Source organism: Triturus cristatus, chromosome 3_1, assembly GCF_964204655.1.
Source record: "Triturus cristatus chromosome 3_1, aTriCri1.1, whole genome shotgun sequence".
Lineage (NCBI taxonomy): Eukaryota > Metazoa > Chordata > Amphibia > Caudata > Salamandridae > Triturus > Triturus cristatus.
The window spans coordinates 113,980,995-113,998,488 of NC_140583.1; the positions used below are offsets into that span (position 1 = coordinate 113,980,995).

At 52.0% G+C, this 17,494-nt stretch overlaps 1 protein-coding gene across 9 annotated transcripts in view; it reads left to right on the plus strand.

Annotated features, from left to right (window-relative positions):
- The window catches only part of CAPRIN1 (cell cycle associated protein 1), a 545,714-nt gene that overhangs the window by 380,754 nt on the left and 147,466 nt on the right, over nucleotides 1–17,494 (plus strand). For 7 of the 9 annotated variants that reach the window (XM_085643526.1, XM_085643522.1, XM_085643523.1 and 4 more), the window contains exon 15: nucleotides 12,315–12,509. In XM_085643526.1, the coding sequence (XP_085499652.1) occupies nucleotides 12,315–12,509 (195 nt within the window). The remainder of the gene's footprint in view (nucleotides 1–12,314; nucleotides 12,510–17,494) is intronic. The other 2 variants (XM_085643525.1, XM_085643529.1) reach the window with 1 other exon arrangement.

The window sequence follows — 17,494 nt, forward strand, 5'->3', positions numbered from 1 at the left end:
CCGTAGCAGGCCCCTTTACCCCTGGCCCTCAGACATGGATCCTGGGGGGCATCTATGATGCCCCACAACATATCACTGCACCATGTGGCAGGCACCGATATATTTAACATGTTCCTTTTTTTTTTTACTTTGCGGCGGATGATGCAGCCAGCAGCACCTGCTGCAATGTAAAAAATAGGCACTGCGAACACTGTAGTGGCAGTCGCATTGTAATGCCTATAGTGGGGCCTCCACCTTGAAGGCCAGCGGTCCCATTCCCCGGTTCGATGGCGGTGGTACTGAAGTCCGCCTGCCATCGTAGTCAGCCCCTAAGTTTGCATTTTATGAATATGATTCAGCGGGAAATAAATTGATGTTTGCAATTTAATTGTCTTTGGTTGGCCTCTTATCTATGAGATTTCCCTGTTGAATGTGCCTTTACATTATACATTTTTGGTTGTATGAATTGATTGCATACTACACTCTCCTACAGGTATTAATTTGAGTGTCATTAGGAGTGTCTGGGACCAATTGTTTTCTTAGGAATTGTTTTCTTTACTAACCTTTGCAAAGGGCCCTAAACTTCACAGCAACACAAGTCACATTTCTTTTAGTAATTTGGGATCCGTTTGAGCTACAAAATTGTTTTGGAGGAAATCGTTAGATTATGCAGCAGATTACGTATTATGTGGCAAATATGATACAGCCATAGTTAAGTGGAAAACATTTTTCCACTTAATTTTGCCCCAACATTGTAGTTGATCAATTTGTAAGTTCCCCAAACCCAAAAGTAGAGTTTGGGCACAATTTGCATTTTAAAAGCAGCCCTATAACACAGGGCTACTTTTAAACTGACCTCAGGCTTCAGCAGTGCACACACGCAAGCGCAGAAAGGGCTGCTGGCCTCTAAACTGCCATGCCTTATTATATTCTAGGGACTTAAAAGTAGTTCTAATCCCCCTGCCCTATTATGTACTAGGGCCATATAGGAGAGGTCATGCCAATCGTAGGGGTACCCTAACCCATTGTGCACCCTAGTGTATGTTGGTGTTTTCACTGTATTTTTAAGTGCCTCTTTCAGAATAGCACTGGCTGTTTAGGCAGAGGCCAGGGTCAGTCAGTCAGGTACCACCAGTACCAGTCAGCAAAAAGTTGGGGAGTGCCCAGGGCGGCTTTGCAACACTAGAGAAACACAAACTCAGAATGTAAAACATAACACCATGGTTGGGGGGTTCTCTTCAATAATCAGAATTGATTTCTATCCTAATGAACCCATTTTCCAACATTAGGATAGGGAAAGACTGGGGAAAAATCATAACGTTCTAATCTATACATTGAAGTTTTTATGCAGCTCTTTGATGACTATTAATAGCTCACTGTTCAATGTTAGGATTTTAACTTATAAACTTCTAATACCAAATGAATATCTCAGACAAAAGCAGTAACTCACTGACCTATTGAATTAAAACTTTCACTAGACAAGCCTTCGATCTCTCTCAAAAAATGAACATTAATCACCAAAGTTATCTTCACATTTTTATTGTTGCCTGAAAATTGCTGGAGACCAGGAATGCTGCAGCAGGTACTTTTCAAACCGTAATGCACTTGCAAACACGACGCCCCCACCCTAAGTCAGCGGCCTTTGTTTGCTTTTTGCATTAAGATGCAAGATTCATATATATGTTTTTTTTAAACATTTGGTCTCATTACTATATGAATGTAAATAACAATAAAGCATACATGCAAACTGTGACTACATGCCTGCTTTTCTCAATATTTCACTTCGAAAGTATGCGATTGTATTTGTTTAACGGGCGGTGATTTGTATAGGGTCACTGGAAAGTGCACAAGGTTGTCCCTGTCCCCCCCAGAATTTTAGTGTCTCCTACGCCCCTGATCTTGTGCTCCTCACCAGGGTAAAGACTCCCTCGGGCCGTTATTTTTCGATTATCCTGGTAGTATTGTTTCTCGCAGCTACTTTTTTGTTTTTTAGAATAACTCTTGACATCACATAAGGCTGCTCCAAGATCCTGATTAAATGGCAGCCGTTTCCGAAGATCGAAGAAGCTTACTATGTATTCGGCGTCCCAGTGGTTAAGAGCAGAGCCCCCACACCCCTTTTCAAGAGCGGTGACATCGGGGAGCGCTAGGTGGCGCACCGCAAGATGGCCGCACTTACGTGAGGCTCCCGATGCTCGACCCCTCGCATCCGGACTGATCCGTGCTCCGCTGGCCTAGCAGCGCCCCAGAGGTCCCTATCTGCTGCGGGACTGGGGCACTACACTCGGTGTCATTTTGGGCCGTTTCTTTGCTCCCTGGCCCGAGTTCTGCCGACGGTCGCTGAGCGGCCGCAGGGGACGCAGCTGGCTGTGTCTGCGGCCGGCGCTGGGGACTACGCGAGGCCGCGGCGCCCAAGGGAGGCACGGGCCGTGTGGCTGGCGGCGACCGATCCTACAGTGCGGGACCCGCGGAGGAAGGTCCCGGTCCCACCTGGAGCTGCCGAATCCTGATCCCGGGCTGGAGGGGTGCATGCGGTGCCCGCGGGACACCTGAGACCTGCGGGGACCCAGAGACACCGCTGATCTGCGAAGAAAGGCGCGCACTGGCGCGAGCGGCCTCGTGGGGCCAGGCCTGGATTCCTTCCTTGTGGCGGCCGTGAACTGGCACAGACTGCGCCCAGGCGGAGACCTTGAGGAGGGCCCACGACAGGTACCGGCATAGGTGGTTGGCGGCGGGGCCCATCGCCACACGAGGATCCCTGCGCTCCCTTCCCCCGTCGCCACCTGTGGGAGTCGGCCTCTGCGGGGCGGAGAGGGCCCCTATTTCCTTCCCCCTCCTTGGGGGGGTTTGGCTGAATCTCGTGAGGGGGAGCGCCGCCGGAGTGAGCCTGGGGGCCCGCTGTGGGGGCTTGATTGGACACGGGCCCTGCATCTGAGACACCACCCCTGCCCCTCGAATCCGCACCGGCCGGCTGTCGGGACATTGAGACGGTGAACCACGCAGCGCCTGGGTGCCGACTCGCGCGCCCCGAGGGCAGTCATGGGCAAGGACAGGGGTGCCAAGTCGGCAGCCGCGCCCCACCAGACCAGGATTGATCGCTTCACGACCTCTGAGCCCCCGGGGGCTGGAGGGGAGGCGGCGCCGACTCCCGGCACGGACCTTGCCGCCATTTTGCAGGCCATCACCGCCTCCCGCACGTCCTTGGAGGGGATGGTCGGGGAGGTGAAGGTGGACGTGGCGCTCCTCCGACAGGATCTTCGCAATGCCACGGCCCGCATCACCGAGACGGAGTCCCGCATTTCGACCGCGGAGGACGACATCCGGCAGCTCCAGGATCAGGTCCGGGAGCTCACGACCCACTCCAAGGAACTGCATCGGCGGGCAGAGGATGCCGAAAACCGGGCCCGCCGCAACAACCTCCGCCTGGTGGGCTTTCCGGAGGGAGTGGAATCTGGCCGCACCGATGACTTTCTTGAGAAATGGTTTAAGTCCTGGATGCCAGCGGCCAGCCTGTCCACCTGGTTCGTGGTGGAAAGAGCGCACCGGTCGCTGGCCGCCAAGCCTCCGGTGGGGGCCCCACCGCGCCCCTTCATCCTGCGGATCCTCAACTTCAGGGACAGGGATGCTATCCTGAAGGAGGCGCGGGCACAGTCTCCTTTGTCCTTTAATAACCATACCATCATGGTTTTCCCCGACTACACCCGGGAGGTTCAAGAGCAACGCCGATCATACCTGGAGGTGAAACGTAAGATGCGCTCCTTGGGTCTTCGATACCAACTTCAATTCCCGGCCCGCCTCCGTGTGGTCTTCCAGGATAAAACCTTGTTTTTCGATACTCCTCGAGCGGCCTGGACTTGGCTCACTGAGGAGCGACCCCTGCGCCAATCCGGGCGAGCGTCCCCGGCCCGGAGGCCTACGGACCTGGACACAACCAGGCCTCCTCGCCCACGCCGTGGAAGACGCACACAGTCCCGGCGGCCCAGGGGGGGGTTGTCGGCGGGGCATCGGTCCATGAGCGGGTCGGGCAGGATGCCGAGGGACTCGTCTGCCTCATCCGGGACATCTTCTCAGGCGGCTGGGGGCCTCCGGAGCCGGTCGCCGCGCCCGCCGGACCCGTCCCCGACCCCCCTCATCGCGCCTGTGGACCTTTCTGATCTCTCCCGCAGCCCGGTCATTTGACTTGGGGTGGTCTTCTATCTTGGCAGCAGCTCTGGTGGCCCGGTCCCGCGGCTGGGGCCGCCGCCATGGCCCTGGACTCAGCGGACTTCCGCTCATGAATAGTAGTCTGGGCCGGAACACTTGCATCCGTACTTCTGGAGGGGTCCACCACGCTCTTGACACCCGAGCGTTCGCTTGGGGCTTTTGTAATAGTTGTTGAAGTTAGGGCGACAGATGCTTCAGTTCTCGAAGTGTAGGGTGGGGGGTTGGGGGTTATGGGGTGGGTTTTGTTGGCTGTTTTGTTGGATATTCCTCCGAGGGGGGGTGGTCCTTTTCGTTCATGTCTGGTCTTCCCTGGGTGCGCCGCATCGCAGCTTCCCGCAAGCGTTACTGCAAAGCCCCGCGCTTGCCCACACACACGGCCTGTTGCTGCCCGCTCCCGTCCTGGCGCCCCTTGGCTTCCTCCCACGGGCGTCATTGCAGCGCTCCGCGCTGGCTCCTGCCCACGGTCTACTGCCGCTCGCTCCCGGCCGGGCACCCCTGGTTCCCTGTTGCCTGCCCCCAGCCTTCCCCGCGGGTCCTGGGCGATCCTCCTTTCCTCCCTGCGCGTCAATGCGACATGATGTCCTCCCGAGGCCCCTGGGGTGGCTCCGTCCCTGCAGTGTCCCGATGCACCCGTTGTATCCATGGCTGACGTAACCCCTAGGGCACAGCTGCACGTCCTGTCCTGGAATGTGAACGGCCTGCTGGATAGGCTTAAGCGCACGGCGGTCCTTAAGTATGCTCAGCGCGTTGGGGCCGACGTCCTCCTCCTTCAAGAGACCCATCTCCTCGGGGAAAAATGTCCTTTCTTGGCGCGCTATGGCTACGACCGGGTGTGGCACTCGGGGTTCTCCCGTGGCTCCCGCGGGGTGGCGGTCCTGCTGCGCCGTTCCTTCCCCTTTGTCCTTCAGAGGGTGGCCCGCGCGCCCCTGGGTATCGGGATTGCCATTTGTGGTACGCTGGAGGGTCGCCCGGTCAGCTTCCTTTCACTCTATGTGCCTCCCTCGGGACTGTCGCAGGCCTTATCCCACGCCGCCTCGTTGTTAGAATCTCTCCCCGTGGGCGCTGTCGTGCTTGGGGGCGACTTCAATGCGGTCTTGGCCCCACAGCTGGATTCGTCGGGACCGATTTCGGACTCCCGCGCTGCGCGAGCGAGACAGCTGGCGGGTTGGGCGGAGGCCCAAGGCCTTTGCGACGCCTGGAGGCTTTGGCATCCTCACGACCGTCAATACACCCACACTTCAGCCGCTCACCACTCTCACGCTCGTATTGATATGATTTTTGTCCCCCCCACCGAGTGCGGAAGCGTCCAGGATGTCCGCATCCTTCCCAGGGGCATCTCGGACCACTCACCAGTCCTCCTGGGTCTGGGCCCCCCGCCTCACATGGCCAGGCCGGTGTGGAGGTTCAACGCCTGGTTCCTCCAGGACAAGACAGTGCGCGAGGCGGTTGGCACTGAACTCGCTCATTACTATGGTGCCAATGAGGGTTCTGTCTCGTCGGCAGGCACCCTTTGGGAGGCCTGCAAGGCAACCATCAGGGGGGCGGCCAAGGCACAGGTGGTGCGGCACCGCCAGACACAGCTGCAGCAGCTCACTGCTTGCGAGGCCCGGGCGTTGCGGCTGGAGCGGTCGCTCTCCGAGCATGACGACCCGGCGGTGGACCGACAGTTGCGGCTCCTTCGTCAGGAGATTTGTCAGCGGTCCCTTGAGGCGGCCAAGCTTCTTTGGCAGTCCTCGGTGGCGAGGGTGTACGGCTGGGGTGACAAGAACGGCGCACTGTTGCACCGCCTGGCCACTTACCCCAGGGCATCGCGCATCATTCCGGCGATTGCCGACTCTTCGGGGGTGCTCCAGTCCTCCGCCGTGGCGATGTCAGAGGCATTTGCCCAATTCTATTCCCAGCTCTACCGAGCGCGTGCGCCGGACCTTTCTCTGGACGCCCTGCTCGCGGCCGGGAGCACCTGCCTGGCCAGGCTTCGGCCGGACGAAATGGAGGGCCTGGAGGCGCCCATCTCCGTCGAGGAGATCGGGGAGGCTATCGGGCGTACGTCAACGGGGAAGACGCCGGGACCGGACGGTTTTCCCCAGGAATTCTTTGCGGCCTACAGGGACACCCTGGTCCCGCGGCTGAGAGCTCACTATGCGGAGGCGCTGGAGAAGGGTTCTTTCCCCTTGGAATCCGACCTGGCCACGATTGTGGTTTTGCCCAAATCCACGCCGCCGCCCACTGATAGAGCGGCCTACCGCCCAATTTCACTCATCAACACTGATGTGAAACTCTACGCGGCGGTCCTGGCCCAACGACTTAAGCCCATGTTGTCCACCTTGGTCCACCCGGATCAATGTGGCTTCATGCCCGCTCGGGGCACGCGCCACTGTCTGCGCCGTCTCCATGTGGCTCTGGCCCATCACCATCGACTGACCCCGTACCTCGCTCTACTCCTCGTTGACTTCGAAAAGGCTTTCGATTCGGTGGGGTGGACCTATCTCTTCGACGTCCTGTCCCACATGGGCTTCGGCCCCCGGTTCATGGGGATGGTGCGAGTCCTCTATGCCCGGCCCCGTGCCAGGGTGCTGGTCAATGGTGCGTTGTCAAGGCCCTTCCGGATTGGCCGGGGGACGAGGCAGGGTTGCCCATTGTCGCCCCTTCTCTTCGCTCTGGCGATGGAACCTCTGGCTGCCTTGATTAGATCTGATCCCCTCCTTCGGGGGTGGGAATGGCCCGGCCTGGCAGCCGACAAAATCGCCCTCTATGCGGACGATGTCCTACTCTACCTGGGGGACCCGGCGCGCTCCGGACCACGCGCACTATCCATTCTGCGCCGCTTCGGCCAGGCGTCGGGTCTCTCCCTCAACCCGCGGAAGTCGGTTCTGGTGCCGTTGCACCCCTCCAGGGAATGCTTTGACTGGCAGGAGACCATCCCTCTGCGTCGCTTATCATTTCAGTACCTGGGCATCTGGGTCTCCCTCCTCCCGGAGCTAAGTTGGGCGCTCAACGTCTCCCCCCTGGTCAAGAGAGCCAAGGTCGATCTGGCGCGGTGGCAGCGGCTGCCCCTCAACCCGCTGGGAAGGGTCGCTCTCTACAAAATGATGATCCTTCCCCGGTTTCTGTATGTTTTGCAAAACACCCCCCTCTCCTTTCCGCGCCCGTGGTTCCGCGAGCTCGACGGGATGGTGACGAGATTTCTCTGGGGCGAGGGGAGGCGACGGCTGGCTCTGTCGACGTGCCGCATTCCCACCTTTGACGGGGGCCTGGGCATGTCTGATCTCTACCTCTACTACATGGCCACCCGCCTCCTGGTCATTCACGACTGGTTTGGAGGGGGTTGGTCCGATCCGGCCTACAGGGTGGAACTTAACGGCTTGGGCTTCTCCGACATCCAAGACCGCCTGTACGGCGCCCCCATCCCTGCTTCTTGCCCGGACATCACCAGGGCTGTGTTCCTGTCCTGGAGAGCGGCGCTCCGCCTCACCCGATGGACGGGACGGTTGACACGGGTCACTCCCCTGTGGCACGGGACGTGGCTGCGGGAGGTCACAAAGCTGGAAGGCTTCAAATCATGGGATCTTATCGGCATTTCCCAGCTGGGGGACGTCTGGCGGGGAGGGCGGATGTGTTCCTTTTCGGAGCTGCAAGCGCGTTTTTCCCTTCACTCCTCCCAATTTTACCGGTACCTCCAGCTGCGCCACGCCATACGCACCTACACACCATTGGACGTCCGGCTGCCGGATCACAGCCCTCCGGAGGCTCAGGTCCTGCTGGGCAACCTGGGGAGGGGGGGCATTTCCAGGATCTACCGCTCCCTCATTAACTGCACCCCTACATCCCTCGCGGGTCTTAAGGAGCGCTGGGAGGGATGGGTGGGTCCCCTGGACGAGGCCGACTGGCGGGACGCCCTTATGGCCCCCCGCTTGGTGACGGCCTCCGCTAAGCTACGACTCATCCAAATTTACTATCTCCACGCGGCATACCTCACACCGGCTCGCCTTCACCGTGCGGGCCTCTCCGGGGATGCGGCCTGCTCCCGCTGTGGTTCCGACCCGGCAGACTTCCTGCATATGGTGTGGTCCTGCCCGGCCCTGGAGGGGTTCTGGAGAGGTATTGAGACCGAACTTACGGAGGTCCTGGGGTGGGAGGTGCCACATGATCCGAGACACTCGCTGCTGGGCATCACAGATGGCTTAGATGGCACGCGCTCAGAGCAGCTGTTTCTCATGACGGCCTTGATGGTGGCCAAGCGCGACATTGCTGCGGCGTGGAAGCAGCCGCTGCCGCCAAGTGTGGACAAGTGGGGCGCTGGGGTGGACTGGTGCGCGGCGCAGGAACGGACTCTCTATCGGGCACGAGGATGCCCCAAGAAATACCGAAAGGTTTGGGGGAAATGGCTAGGCAACATACCTTAATGGGGCGGTTCAGGGGCTGGGGGGAGGACTCTGGGGGCGGGGGGGAGCGGGGGGTGCTTCCTAATGTAGTGCTGTGTAGTACTGATTCGGAATACCAGACTGTTTTTGTTATTGTGCTGTTTAAAACAATAAAACTTGTTTATCAAAAAAAAAAAGAGCGGTGACATCAAAGGTCAGCACTATAGCGTGGGAGGGGAAACGAGCAGGGCCATCGTTCCTCTATCAGCAGCCAGAGGGTGAGCAGTGCTCCAAGTGCTGCCAGTGTAGCCCCTTTGTTCGCTGGGCCTAGTCCCTTGAACGCGAACCTTCAAGCCCCGACCCGGCTCGCACCGAGAGCTCGGCCTCTGCTCAGGACCCGTTTCAAACACAAGGCCGCTGTAGAGGCAGGGGTCGAGATGCTGCCTCTGGAAAGCGCGCCTCATCCTCCAAACAGTGACTGGACATCCATTCCCCCGTACACACAATACTTGTAGGGGACAGAATCAGGTTATTGCTTCCTCACTGGGAGGACGTCCCCTCAGACAAGTGAGGCCTATTCATTGTCCAGCAAGAAAACTACTCGAGTCGCATCCCACCCTACCGAACATTTCATTACGCCATCACGCAGTTATTGACAATTACGCCTCTGAAAAGTTATCATACAGTGCAACAAACATGAGGGAGTGATGTGTGTCTACAGATACAAATAAATGACTCGAGTCCATGAGGTCTGCAATGCTGGGAACAGCGCAGAGCACTGTGGGAAAGGGAGAGGCACTCCTACCCTGAATGACTGGATGCAGGGCTGGCACACAGGCACACATAAACCCCCAGTACGACGGCTGGACAGAGGATTGAGCACGGGTGCTCTCGAGTGTGGAAAAAGGGGGGTGGCTGGAGTGGATCCTAAAGTCATGTGTTGATGGTGTCCATGGAAGGGCCAAAAGAGTGCAGGTAATAAGGGAGTTGGGGTTCCTCAACAGGAAGGAGTCAAAACGTCCTGTAAAGTAAAAGTGAGACGCAATTGGTTGAATTCTTGGTCTGGAAATTAATGAACCCAAAGGATTCACTTGATTCAGTAAAGGGAAACTAATTACGCCCTTCGAGTGTAAATCAAAATGATTATGGAAAAAATGAATGGAAGAGGAAGTACAAATACTCTCAAGAGTGCTATTGAAACGAATCCTTGCGCTGGCAGAGTCCAGGAGCAGCTCGTCGTGCTTTCTCGTTCCCAAGGCCATCATGCGGCCGATTGTCGAGGAAGAGCCTTTTCTGGCCTAGCAGTAAAAGGGCACCAGAGGTCAGAGGTCTTGTTTCATCAGCGTTGCTGGGTTGTTCTGATCTACCATTTCTATGGTTCCCAGGACACAGCGCAGTGTTGGCACTCCACGTTTGGATCACTTCAAAAATCGAATCAGCGAATTGCAAAATGGAAGAATTCTATTCATGTAACCGATCAGCTGAAAAGTATTTAGGATTTTTAAATGATTTGTAAACAGTTAACAGAGACAGAATAGGAATCCCATTTCTCACAGTGCCGCTCGGTATGAAAGGCGAAAAAACTGTGCCAGTGATTAAAAAAAAAAAAAAAAAAAAAAAAAAACATACATAGCTCAAAATGTGACCAAAGAGAAAAAGAATACATTCTTTAAAAATAGAATTGCAGCGTTCAATTGTTTATTGCCAACTAGTTCAAATTCTGCACTCTGTATTTATCAGTATGCACCACGTCTTTATTTTCCTTCATGTCTACGGAGTTTTGACCCGACCATAATTTTATGGGTCATATGGTGACGAGGGTGAAATCGAACATTGAAGGTGTCTTTGTAGCTTGAAGATAAAATACCTTTAGGTTTATATACATTTTAGCATGGCTGAAAAGGCAATGTAATTGTATATCACTCTACATACGAACAATGGATACCAACAACAAATCGAAGTAAAACAAAATTTTAAGCAGGAATTAATCTGTCGACTATAATAAGTGTAGCCAAAATCCTCAGGTGAGAAGACACACTTGTGAAGGTATTGACCACGCATGGCATGACACATATAAATATGCTGACTGTTGAGGCTGCATATTGGGAAACTAAAAACTAAGTTCAAGTATGTACACGAAGTCCTGCGGGCCCCTTTTAGCTTTTGATATTTTCTGTCCGTCTTTCTTGTTTCTTTTGATCTTGGATGACGTCTTTTGAACCGGAGCTTCATTGTCTCGCATCACCGAATGGGGCGCTTTTTCTCATTAATTTACCTGCTGTTTTGTGGTTCTAGCTTGTTCTGGCACAGGGGATATTAACCTTCATAGACTCTGCCCTGGCATCACCCATGCGCAGGTGCCCTTCTTTACTGCCAGTGCCTAGCACAGGTTATTGAGTTACAGATCCATCCGCATAGTTCTTCGGGCTGTTGCTGCCTGCCAGTGTATGCCTCCAGTGATTCTCCCTTCACTGTGACTATATATTCCAGATCCTTTGATCCGTTTCACAGCGAAGAATTCGTCCTGCGCTTCCACTTTGCTTTCTGCTGACCAGGATGGCTTCTTTCCAGGGTGGATATTTCAAGATCCATTAAAACACTCTGTACAAATTCCGTCCTAACTGCCATTAAAATTCACATCCAACAACCAAAAATCCTAAATCAGACAGAAGCTTTAAGCCTCCATGTCTATGACATGCATCGGAAGTTTTAATGACTTATCGTTCGCATGTCTCCTCAGTTACCAAATCATGCAGATGCTCCATATGAGGTCCACATCATTGATGGCATACCAAACTTTGACCACTTTTCAAAGTGAACACTCGGATCCAATTTTGAATTTTAAAAAACATGCCAATATTATGCATGAGCCTTGCTTGCCGTAACTATTTCCTTTTTTTAAACTGTTATGGTAAATGTATGTTGTTTTATGAATCCCATACTTTTGCAGTGTCTGTTTATTACATATAAGCGGAGAAATGGGCAGCACTGATATGACTCCATTAGTCAAGTCTGCTGTTGACATTGCAAAGCGACCACTTGCAGTTAATGCCATCTAAACAGATGTAGGCTTGCCAGATTTTGCCACAGCATGTGTGATATTAGTCAGTAGGTGGGTCTATGGATTATGAAGTGTATTTGCAAGTCAAGGGTGGTGATGTGCTGCCTGAAGTCAGCCCCTGTGATTCTAAGGCTTTAAATTCATAATGTCCTCCAATATTATTTGATCCGTTACAAATGTATACTTGCATAACTTCTGCTTTGAATAAAACCTCAATTCACAGGATGCCAAAAGGGTAATACTTTAATGAGTCAGAACTGGACTATCTGCAGATGTTGAGGGAGCATGTATGCAGGAAAGCAGGTTCACAGCAAATATGGAAGAAAAAAGTTATCAAGAATGCTCAAACGTCTTTTGCTTTGATAAATTACTTTAAAATAGTGTTTGTGGATGTGACAAGCAAATGACATGAACACACCAACAGGGCACTTAGAAGTAATAAGAAGAAACCCCAAGTGGACATTCTTTTAGGTCCCCCATCTTCATTATAGTACAGCCCTGGAAGCTAGCAATATTAAACCCTGTACAAAGATTAAGTCATAACTAGTTACAGTGAGTGTATTTTACAAAGCCCTAGGCACCAACATGTGGAACACTCTTTCAAGAGAACCCCTTACAAGAAACTAATGGTTTAGTGAAATGATAAAATATGTAACTACATTCTCACATTGTTTCCTGTGGAATGAAATGTAAGTTGTTTTCTGTTGCAGTAGTTGGTGCATACCATTCTTCACCAGACCAGTCCCATCAGGTGACGGGTAACCACCAGCAGCCTCAGCAACAGAACACTGGTTTCCCACGCAACAATCAGCCATACTATAACAGCCGAGGAGTCTCTCGTGGTGGTGTGCGCAATCCACGTGGTATAATCAATGGCTACAGGGGACCATCCAACGGCTTCAGAGGTAAAAGTTCAGTTGATTACCTACATTCTGATGTATCCATCACTTCATAGTTATTAAGTCCACTCCAGAGTTTGATTTCTAATCTCCAAACTCTTTACAGTATGATAAAATAGCATGTTCAGGGTTTTAAAATACTTTGAGTAAGATAGTTTTTTAGGAGGTGCCTCCCAGTCTTCGCTGATTTTCCAGGGTGAATACTGTGCTTCAGAGTAGACCACCCTATTGTAATTGTGTACCCCAATATTTCGCTTAACCTAAGGGCCTTGTTTAAATCAGTCTCGCTTTTAGTTTCTCATATTTCAGAACCTGAACTTAGTACACATTTCTCTACAAGTTGTTGTCTTTATCTTTAAAGTGACAATTTGTTCAGTTTTTCATTCACGTTTAGGGTCCTTCCCTAGCAAACAATTTACATTTGCAAATTTACTGCTTTCAATCACTATTAGCTGAACAGAAAATCTTGGTACTTTAGGGGCTAGCCCCTACATTACTAACTACACATTCCTAAATTGAGGAAGATCTCCTTTAATGAACAGGTTTTGAAGGAGCTGCAGTCTTTTCTAAACTATAGGTTGCTCAGGGACAAGGGTATTAGTCGCATACCACAATCTCCTACCCCTAGAACTTTCACACACACCACCTCAGTCACATATGGGTATGTGGTATGACCCTTGGTAGGGCTGTCATAGCAGTTGCAGTGATAACATTGAGCCCTACCCGGTCAAGGCCTGCAGAGCCAAATGCCACCCATGCCTACCTTGCAGTTATACAGTGGGTGGCACAATACCACAGGGCTAAGCTCCAAGTGATGGAGGAGGAAAATGATTTCCTTGTAAAAACCAAGAGATCAAGAAGTTTGGTGAAGAGCAGCTCGGTCAATTTTTGTGAAACGGACAAGGTCAGTCCTATTACCCCGCAGGTCCAACAGAAATAAGGCTGCCGCAGCCAACCTGGTTTACATCAGGACTGTAGAAAGCTGGCTTTCTTCTACGTGATATATAAAAAAAATCTGATATACTGTGTAAAGAGTCCAGTGGTTCCCTTATGTGTGGACAGGACATTCTATGGCAATCCAAGAGTGCTCTGTTAGGGGGTAGTGGGGTTGAGCAGCCTTAGACTAAGCACGGAGGGGTGCAAGATATCTGAAAATACACACAGTGTTCAATAAATGAGACATGACTGAAAAAGGAGATCCACACCAATTTATACAAATAGTAAGTATCTTGATATATTTAGTGTGAGAAAGAACCATCTTACTTGCATGGTATGCCCCCACTTTTTGCTGAATGTACTTTGACTGAGTGTGCCCTGGACTCCTGCCAATCAGGTGCCCAGGGCCTATGTTCCTTCCCTAAAACACAAAACCCAAATTGGCAAACCCTGGCCACATGTTAGCCCCTGGTAAATGGTACCCTAGGTACCCAGGGCCTTGTGACCAGGGAAGGCCTCCAAGGGCTGCAGCACTCATTGTGCCACCCTTAAGAGGCCCTGTACCCTTAAACACACACTGCCCTTACAGGCTGATTGTCTGGGTACAAGACAAAACAAAGAGTCGGCATGGCACACATCCCTGTGTGCCATGCCCACCACCTACACTGCCATGGCATACATCAGCCACACCTCTAGTTGGGTGCCCTATGCCAGTGGTGTGGGCACAGGAGCCCTGTGCCCCTGCAGTACCCAGGTCCATTCCTGGGCCCTGTAAGTGCAGTGCTGCTGCCATTTAAGAGTACATGGTGCTGAGAGCTCGTCAAACACGAACTCCACAGCGCCATAATGGCAACACTGAAGACTTAGAAGTTTGGTATCAAACTTCTCAGCACATTAAACCCACACTGATGCCAGTGTGGGATTTAATGTACCAAGCACCCCAGAGGGCATCTTAGAGATGCCCCTAAAACCTAACCACAATCCACGTCTGTTCTGAGGCTGCCTAGGCTGCCACACAGCAGACTTGTTGCTGGACCCCTGGGTGGGAGAGCCCCTGCTTGGCCCCAGGATTGGCAGGGGGAAGCTTCAAAGGCATGCCTCCTCTGTGAGCTTCCCCAGGCCACTGCAACCCCCCACTCTGGCGGGAAGCTTGGCCGGAAACCCCAAATAAGGACAGGGGATGTGCCAGCCTGCCAACCCCACCCCTCAGGTGGGGGAGGCGAGGTGAAGCACATCTCCGGGCTCTCGCCATCTTGTAGATGGGAAGCCCTGCCCAATCAGGACTAGGCTACTGCCCCCCTCCCACAGGAGAGAGGCAGGATAGGGGGTGTACCCACCCCAGGACAGGGACCCATTGGTCCCTGCCCTTCACCACCTGTAACGCCCCTAAATCTAGTATTTAGGGGCACCCTGAACCTTCCTTCCCCAGATTCCGAAATCCGAAGAAGAGCTAAGAGAAAGAAGACCTGCCCTGCAGCTGCTAAGAAGAGGAAGACACCAACTGCTTTGGCCCCAGCCCTACCGGCCTGTCGACCCTCGAACTTGCTCCTGCTCCAACCCGGCATCTCTTATGGCCAGCAACCTCACAAACCCCGGAGGACCTGGCTACCTTTTGACTCTAAACCCCTGGGACTCCCATGAGTAGAGGCTCTACTCAAAATCTACTTCTAATCCCTGGCAGCAGCCCAGAACCGCGAACCCTTCACACTCTGCACCCGCCAAGTCTGGCCTGTGCCGGAGTGAACAAAGACCACGAGGATGACCCCACGGCGACTGACCCTGAGTCCGGCACCCAAGAACCCCCCTCAACACTCCTGAAGAAGCCTGCAGCCTCAGAACCAGGTGCCCCCCAACCAAGATCAACAGAGGGTAAGATTTCCCGACACCAAAAGGCGCCCTGCGGCCCCCTGTGCCCAATCCCGGGGTACCTACCTATCCTCCAACTACCCAACTTACCTCTCGAAGTGGTGGTGGTGGCACCTGAAGAATCTTCGTCCCCGAGCTTGCAGCCTTTGTTCGTCTCTAAGCTTCTCCATTGAAATCCATTGAGCGCCCGACGGCTCAAAAGCACCCTGCACCCAGCCGCCCGAGTGCCCCTGGGAGTGCAACCTCTATCCTAATCTACTTCCCCAATTGCCCTGAGCAAGTGACCAGGAGCCCAGCTCCCACAGCCGTGTGGCCTGATGGCCAACAGCCACCAACCAAAGACCCCCTGCCTGCCTTAGGATAACATTGGGCCTAACTCTCTCTGCACCCGGCTGCCCCTGTGCCGCTGAGGGTGTAACTACTGTACTTACCTGACCCTGGGAGACCCCCAAGTCTATGCCCAGAACCTTTACTCTGCCAGTCGAGTACATACCCAAAAGCCGATAACTCACTTTTCTTCCATAGGGTAACATTGACTAGTTTCACTTGGAAATTCTTCGAAGTGTTGAGTTTAGAAACTTCAAAATATTCACCTAAAATCAGCCGAATAACGAAAACGAAATTACTCACCTGTTATCAAGAGAGATCCCAGTGCTGGATCTTGGTGCACAGCACTGACCATGAAAAGTAATTACAACTGTACTTACCGCTAACTTGTTTTTCCTCCATAGGATAACATTGCCTGTTTTTTACCAAAAATTCTTCTAAGTGTCGATTTCTGAAACTTACAAATATTCATTAAAAATCGCCTGTATAACAAAATCGATTTCTTCCAACTGTTTACAGGAGATGCACCAGTACTGGATCCAGGATCCAACACTGAGTAAGAAAAAGTAACGATAACCCTTACTTACCTGCTAAGTGAATTTCCTCCCATAGGATAACATTGGTGATTCTATGTGAAAAAGTTTCTAAGTGTCAACTTTTAAAATACCATAATATTGCTTAAAAATCATACCTGTTACCAAAACGTTTTTACTCACCTGTTTCAAGGAACTGTCCCAGGACTGAATCTAGGATCCAGTCCTGTGGTAAGAAAAGTAATCCAAAAAGTAACTAATTGCATTTACTTAAAAATTCCCATTGAGCTCAATGTATAATTGTTTGAAATTGTGTTGCCCATTGCAACAACTATAACTACTGTATTCAAAAGTCTATTACCTATTGAAAGTATCTAAATTATCTCATTCTGAGAAAGTATATTTTGATACCTATTGTTGGTTCTAAAATAAAACAACTATATATTTTTATATACAAACCATTGGCCTAGAGTTCAGTTCTTGAGTGTGTGAGACCATTTGCTGACTGAGTGTGTACAACAAATGCTATACACTGTCCTCTGATACTGCCTTACTGCTCGACCAAGCTACCACTTTAGAGAGTAAGGTTATATCTAACTTTAGCCTCTGCCAAACCTCTGGGGAGTGTGGACTCTGTGCACACTGTCCCGATTTGGGAACAGTATATACAGAGCCACTTTCTTACACTATGCCATCTGGCCAAGGTTGGCAGTAAGACGATGTTTCAGACGCCCTGCCTCCAGGCTCTGCTCCGAAACACACTGTCAAGCTTTCTGGCTCTGTACCTACGCACCAAAAGTCCTCTTCGGATCCAAAACCATCCAGATCCAAGCAGAAATCCAGCTCGGAGCCAACACTTTCCACACTGATAGCGAAACAGCCTTCGGAACCAAAATCTTCTGTTTCCAAAGAGCATCACATGTCTGCACTGACGCCGAAAACAAAACATGCCTCGTCCAATCCGAATTCAGAAGTTGTCCCACCAAAAAAGCATTGAACTCAAAAAGAACTCTATATTAACCTTGGTACAGGTCGTATACACACTAAACTACCTCAAAAACTCAAACTTCCAGATAAGGACACTCATTACAAGATTCCTTTAAAGTGGAAATCTGTTGCCACCAGGGAAGCTGGCTCTGTATATACTATATATACTATAAGTGAGGTATAGTGTGCACAGAGTCCAGTGGAACCCCAAAGTTAGGCAGAGGTAAAAGTAGATAGCACCTTACTCTCTATTTGTGGTAGTGCGGTCGAGCAGTAAGGCTGTATCAGAGGGTAGTGTTAAGCATTTATTGTACACACTCAATCAGCCAATGATATCACACA